The sequence below is a fragment of the Neomonachus schauinslandi genome, chromosome 10 (assembly GCF_002201575.2).
Source record: "Neomonachus schauinslandi chromosome 10, ASM220157v2, whole genome shotgun sequence".
In the NCBI taxonomy this organism is placed as follows: Eukaryota; Metazoa; Chordata; class Mammalia; order Carnivora; family Phocidae; genus Neomonachus; species Neomonachus schauinslandi.
In genome coordinates this window covers 38,938,854-38,945,374 of record NC_058412.1, presented here as the reverse complement: position 1 = coordinate 38,945,374, position 6,521 = coordinate 38,938,854, and the positions used below count along the sequence as shown (strand labels likewise).

General features: G+C 57.4%; 1 protein-coding gene across 1 annotated transcript in view; it reads right to left on the bottom strand.

Annotated features, from left to right (window-relative positions):
* Positions 1-6,521, bottom strand: part of POLR1A (RNA polymerase I subunit A) — a 72,334-nt gene continuing 65,813 nt past the window's right edge. Inside the window, exons 29-34 of the mRNA XM_021697769.1 lie at positions 5,535-5,645; positions 4,472-4,753; positions 3,438-3,638; positions 2,155-2,272; positions 1,472-1,636; positions 1-1,095 (exon numbers count right to left, since the gene is read on the bottom strand). Coding sequence (XP_021553444.1) covers positions 995-1,095; positions 1,472-1,636; positions 2,155-2,272; positions 3,438-3,638; positions 4,472-4,753; positions 5,535-5,645 — 978 coding nt within the window. The 3' untranslated portion in view covers positions 1-994. The remainder of the gene's footprint in view (positions 1,096-1,471; positions 1,637-2,154; positions 2,273-3,437; positions 3,639-4,471; positions 4,754-5,534; positions 5,646-6,521) is intronic.

Sequence of the window (6,521 nt, the reverse complement as noted above, 5' to 3'; positions counted from 1 at the left end):
GCCCGACGCACATGGCTCCTTCCCGTTGGCTTCTACTCTCCTGGCCACGGGGGCAGAAGCTGGCTCAGGAAAGGGGACGCAGCAGGGGCTGTGCTCTCCCCCATGTCCTTTGACAGGAACAGAAGGGACCCAAGACATGACTGTGCTGAGAAATCACAGTCCTGGACTCTCAGATCAGAAATGCAGAAACCACAAACCAAGGGAAAAAACAAAAACTGAAGTCTTTTTAATTTTTTTCCCCCTCCCAATAGCTAGTTCCAGTGATGTTTATTACTCAGCCTGAGCTGGAATAACATTAGACAAAAATAGAAACAGCCTCTGGTTTTACAAAACCCTTGTACAAGTCCTCTGATTTTCTAGTCATGCCAGGGTCCCCTGCTATGGTGCCAGAGGTCAAGGGAGGCTGGGCGGCCCAGAGGGAGCAGGGCCCGCAGAGAGGGTTGCGGGCCTCAATGCTGAGAGCAGAGCTGGGTAAGATAAGCCAGGCAACCTGTTCCAACAGCCTGGCTGGCGACTCGGGGTTCTACGTGTGGGGCCGAGCTGCTGGGTCCCTGCCCCGGGTACAGAAGCTGGGCGGGTAGAGGCATGGGCTTGGCCCTGAGCGAACTTTGCCCCTAGGATGGCGAGAGCCCCACCCCAGAATCCTGCCTGCAGTCACTGGCTGCTCATAGCAACAAGACCTCACCTCCCTGCCTCAGAGGTGCCGCACAGGGGAAGGGCTGGCCACCTGAGAGGGACTCAGGGGACTCGGTGAACCCTGCTCATATCCCGAGACGGGGAAGGCCAAGGAACGCTGCCACTTTCCAGTTGAAGCTGGTCCAGCCCTGAGGCCAGCTGCTTTCACGGCCCCCCAGCATCACTGCCGTGCCCTGCACGGCCACCTGGGCCACCTTGGCCTCTGCTCTCCCAGGCCTCTCATGGGACGGGCAGGCCAGGCCCGCCCCCAGGTCCTCCTGGCTGTCCTCCAGGCCGGGTAGATGGTAGGCGGTGGCCACTATCTCAGGGGCTGCTTGAGCTCGAACAGGCCTGTCCCGCCCCGGACGACTTTCCCGACCACGAGGCAGGCGGAAGGGGACCTCAGCTCATCGTGCGATCCTGGGAGACACAAGAGCTCTTGTTAGGTGGTTGAGGGAGAAGTTGGGGTGAGGTAAGGGGATGGAGGGGGCTCAACAGAGGCTGGGCAGATAGGGCATCTCAGAGGCCAGCAGGAGGCCCTGAGTCCTGGAGGCCGATTAGGTTCTGTGAGGTAGCTCTGCTTGCAGAAAGAGGAAGGAAGATCCTTCCCCCTTTCCTTCAAAAGGGCAGAGGTAGCTTTCCCATCTACTGCCCACCCTCCCCAGCTGCTTCCTCAGTGAGATCCCAAGATCTCACTCGTGTGGAAGGCATGTGGAAAGGTGCCCAAGAGACAAGCCTGTTTGCCCAGAGCAGACTTAGGAGAGGGAAGGCCAAGGGCACCCGCCCATGCACTGACCCAGCATGGTGGCCTGCTTCAGAAACTGGAAGCTGGTTTCAAATGTCATCTGTTGCAGAGGGGAGGAGTTTGATCGGATCCCAAAGCGATTCAACGGCTTGTACACGCCCTCGAAGCACATATAGTCGGCGACCAGGGACAGATGGCGGGGATCGACCGCAATGCCTGTCACGTTGGCAGCAACACCAGAAAGGATTATGCAATGACAAGGGGACAGTTGGGACAGTGTCACCTGACACAAGGCAGCTCATAGGCTCAGATGTCAGACCCCCAGGCTCCGCTTCCAGCTCAGTCACCTATTCAGTCAGCTACTTAGCCCCCAACCTCGGCGGGGCAGTCCCCCTCATCCCTGCCCACTATCAGTACAACCCACTCTCCGCTTCTACCCACTAGCCTAGGAAACTGACTCCAGACTTGCAGCACTGTTTCACTTGGGAGCCCAAACCTTGAAGGCAGGCTGGGGGCCACGTCATCAGGCAGGAGCTTCCTCAGAGACCAGATGAGAAACAGGTCGGTGGGGGTGGGGGTGGGGAGGGGAGAAGTCCTCAGTGACAGGACTGAAACCTGTCCTCCCAGATCACTGTCAGAGTCTCCCACAGGCCACACGCTCACTGCACCCACATCCCTACAGAGCTGGCCCGCCACGCCGGGACCTTTTGAGCGCTCTCCACGGCCCCTCTTACCGTACACAGCAAACACGTCCCTGATCTCCTTCTCGATCACCCGCAGTGCGGCCTCGATGCCGTAGGTGCTGGCCATGGCGTGGATGTCATTGGAATAGAGGCGGCGCAAGTCCAGAACCTAGGGAAGAAGGAGGGGCTGAGTGGGAGGGCCTGGCCTTCTGCTCCCTTCCGTTGGCATGACCCACCCTGGCCGAGCTCGCGCCTTGTCTGGTAGTCAAGCACAGCTGCCGACGATGTGGTCCAGGGGTGGCCCAGGATTAGTGAAGGGAGACAGTGCAGGCAGAGTTGTGGGTGGCCAGGCCCCAAGGTCTGTCTCGCTGTCGGCACCAGAGCCCAGAGATAACTTGGTACCCGCTTCAGGTCAACAGGAAGAAAGGTATTTCCTTATTTATTTAACAGATCGACGTGTTTCCTAGGATTGAGACGTCCTTCGGTAGGCGAGGGACGTTCTGCAGCAGACACTTAAATCCCTCTCCAGGGCACCAGGGGCAGCGGTGGGGCAGCTCCGGGGGGGAAGCCGGGCCTCGTCAGGGCCCTGAGGCTCCAGTTCGGCTGTTCTGGAGGCCCCAAGGTGGCTCTGCACTACGCCATCCCCACAGGACACAGCGGAGACCCCGGCCTCGTTCAAACAAACGCCACGAGCATGACGGAGGTCACCCTGCTGGGGCCTGCCTCTCGGGAGGCACAAGCCCCCCCTGCTCTGTCCGCAAGGAGGCGTCCGGGCAGCAAGGGCCTCTGCAGGGCAACTGCTGTGGGAGGAGCAGTGCTCCAGGAAGGGAGAGCTTCGTGAGCCGGGTGCAGACCGGCGACGGTGGGCTACAGGGGTCCCAGCACCTCGGTATCCTCCGGGGGAAACCCTTGTGCCCAGGGGTTGAGAGCATCTCAAAAGGTCCCAGGAGACACAACGAAGTGGGAGAAAGAAGCAGGAGGAGCAGGTGGGACAGAGCAAACTGCGCCGCTGGTCTGGGCCACCTCTGCTCCCAGGGCCCCCTTTACCAGATGAAACGAGCAGCTCCCAAGCCAGGAATTCAGCAACTATTTCTTACAAGTCGACTTTGCGGAGGTTTTAATTTCAAGGAAAAAAATTTAGAGCCAAATGAGTTTGAGAAACCCTGGGTTAGAGAACGTTAAGCAGGTTTCTGTACCGCAAGTCCTAACTAGGCTAACGCGCATGGTGGATCCCAAAAAGAGGGCCCAGGGACCTCGCCTCCTGGTGGCCAGGCCCCGAGACAGCGTGGGGCCTCGTTCTTGGCCAGCCGACAATCTGGAAAGGGGACATGTACCTCAGCGTATTTGAACAGCTCCGGCAGGTTAATTCCTTCAGTGTTTAAGACAAGCTCCTTCTCATTCTTCTTGTTGGTGGTTTCATTGAGGAGGCACCTTGTGATGCCCTTGGTCGCGTAGACGACAGCACTCTGGGCCAGCAACACTACCAGGGAGCTCATGTCAAAGTTAATCTTCATCAGAGGGAGCTTCACTGTCACCTGCAGGAGGAGGGAGGTTTGTGCGAGGGGAGGGGGCTAGCCCTCCCCCACAGCTGGCTCCCCGGGCGACGCCTTCAAAGCTTGCTTAGCAAACACCTTGGCTGGGGGCAGGTGGCCCTGCTGGGGTAGGCTGGGTCTGCACACGCAAACACTGGGTGGCAGAACGGACCACACACAGCAGCCATCTCCAGTCACCCAGACGAAGGTGACACCTTCACAGATGCTGCTGAAAATCCTATCTGCTCAACAGTGCCCCTGGTAGCCTTTCGATCACCACAAAGTGTCACAACTGTCGTTTCGTGTGGGTAACCTGCTCAACGACTCTTATCTACGTTGCCATTTGGGAACCACTGGACTGGACCAAAGCAAAGGACAAAAACATCAGTCTGAGTGTAGCTGTGTAGGCACCCTAACCAGCCAGCCTTTACAGGAACCCTGAAGTTGGTGACTAGAGGCCGTGGGTGCGAGGAACTAGCGCACTCCTGCCGGCCTCCGCAACAACTCTGAGGTACGGTCACTCGGTAGTACCGAAGGTGAAATGACTGAGGGGAGATGTTTAAAAGTACCCGCGGGGCCCAGCCGATCAGACTCATGTATACACACTGTTCTTGAAGAATCCGAAAGAACTGGCCCACTAGCGGTTTGAGTCAAATGCGGAGGGCAGTGATGTGGGGCAGAGGGTCCACAGCTGCCCCAGATCCTTTAAGGGATCTGGGATGATGAAGAGACCGCAATCCACGGCCACAGACCCCGCATGCCAGCCAGTGGCGCGGGGAGGAGCTCAGCAGCAGGCCCCTGGCCGGGCCTCTGTGCGGGTCGCGAGCGGTACTGACCTGGCACCACAGGCTCTCCTCGGAGTCATACTGGTAGTCCTCTATGAACGGGTGCGACTCGCGCACGGCCTGCACCCGGCGCTCGACGGCCCCGGCTCCCTGGGGCTCTCTGCTGCGAGTGGACTTCCGGGGCTGGCTGAGGGGGGCGGCAGGGGGCGAGTCCTCCTCGGGGCCCAAGCCCACCTCTTCATCCTGCTCCTGGGCCTTGTGAGCACCTTCCTCCTGCATGTCCTCATCGTCATTATCCTCCTCAACCTCCTCTTCCTCGCTCTCATAATCGACCTGGCAGGGGATGGGGTTTGGTCTGTGTCACCTGGGCGCCCCCATCTGTCTGGACTTTGCCTGCGAACAAGCGCCCCTGCAGAGGCCTCATCTGACTGGCAGCACCCAGGTCCCTACTCCACCCGGCCTGGGCTGCCTTCTCCTCTGTCCTGGTGGCCCCTCCGCTGCCAATGCCAGTCCCTCAGTCCCAACTCCCAACACCTTCCACCCTCCTCGAGCTCTCTCTTGCCTGTCAATTTCCTCAGCCCCTCTCAACTGCCCTCTGTCCTAGTGGCAGTCCTGAGGCTGGTTTTTGTTTTTGTTTTGTTTTTTAAGATTTATTTATTTGAGAGAGAGAGAGAGAGACGGCAAGCGAGCACAAGCAGGGGGAGGGGCAGAGGGAGAGAGAGAATCTCAAGCAGACTCCCCACTGAGCCAAAACCAAGAGTCAGAAGCTTAACCGACTGAGCCACCCAAGCGCCCCCATGAGACTGGTTTTAGTATATTTTCATTGTAAAACCAAGAGGCAGCCTGACTTCACCTCCTTGCAAAAAGCCTCTGGGTCCCTGAATCTGATTCACTACAGAGCCAAAGGGCAGCCCAGGGATGGCCCCTGTCTAATTCCTGCCCTGCGAACTTTATCTTCTCCATTGAGATGTGTGCTGGGAGGCCAGATTTGCTTCAAGGTTCCTAATGGATTCCAGCATGGTAATAAAAGTGTGGCCATACGTGGCAAGCGACTATCTTGCAGGTGTGACAGGAGGGATGTGACACCGCCCCTCACCCCAGCCAGTCCCCTCACCTCCTCTTCTTGTTTCTCCTTGCGTTTGGCATCAGAAGCATCAGCGTCCCCCTCCTCAGCTTCAGCGTCCACAATGGGCCCCTCCTCTTCCTCGTCGCCTTCCTGTTCTCCCTGTGGTTCGGGGACAAGGAGGAAAAAGACGGGCTCCATCACCCAGTGCTTGCTGAATCCATCTATCTACCCACCCATTCCTCTTGTCTGCTCACTTCATCCACCCAGCCACCCACCTGCCTGCCCATCTAGCCATCCATTCGTTTTACCTCCACATGCCACCCATCTACCCACCCTTCCTCCTAGCCAACCCATCCATCCAGTTCCTGCTCTGGGCCAGCCCTGCACTCCCTGCCTCCTTCTCTTTAAGCTTCGTTTTCACATGTCTCACTTGCAAAATCCTGCATTTTTTTTTTTTAAAGATTTTATTTATTTATTTGAGAGAGAATGAGATAGAGAGAGAGAGAGCATGAGAGGGAGGAGGGTCAGACGGAGAAGCAGACTCCCCGCCGAGCAGGGAGCCCGATGCTGGACCCGATCCCGGGACTCCAGGACCATGACCTGAGCCGAAGGCAGTCGCCCAACCGACTGAGCCACCCAGGCGCCCAAAAATCCTGCATTTTAAAAGAAAGGTCAAAAAAGTGACAAGGCTAAGTCATTAAAAGAAAGTGGTATGAAATATTGTTCCAAATATTTTTTTTGCAGGTGGAGATGGAAGACAGGATTGGCTGGGTGGACTACTGAGTATTTTAAAAACCAGACATTTACACCTTCTGATCTTGGCTCCTAATTTCTTATAGTCTTCTGGGTGCCTTAAGGATGGACTGAGCAGCCTTCAAAAGACCGTCCATGCCCATTTGTGCTCGAGTTAGCCAACTGGGAGACCTCCCGGGCCGGAGACGGAGCATTCTCTTTGGTCTCAGCCAGGCCCTCACTGTCGGGGTGAGGAGCAAGGCCCAGAGACAGGAGCAGACATAGCTGAGATCACAGAGTAAG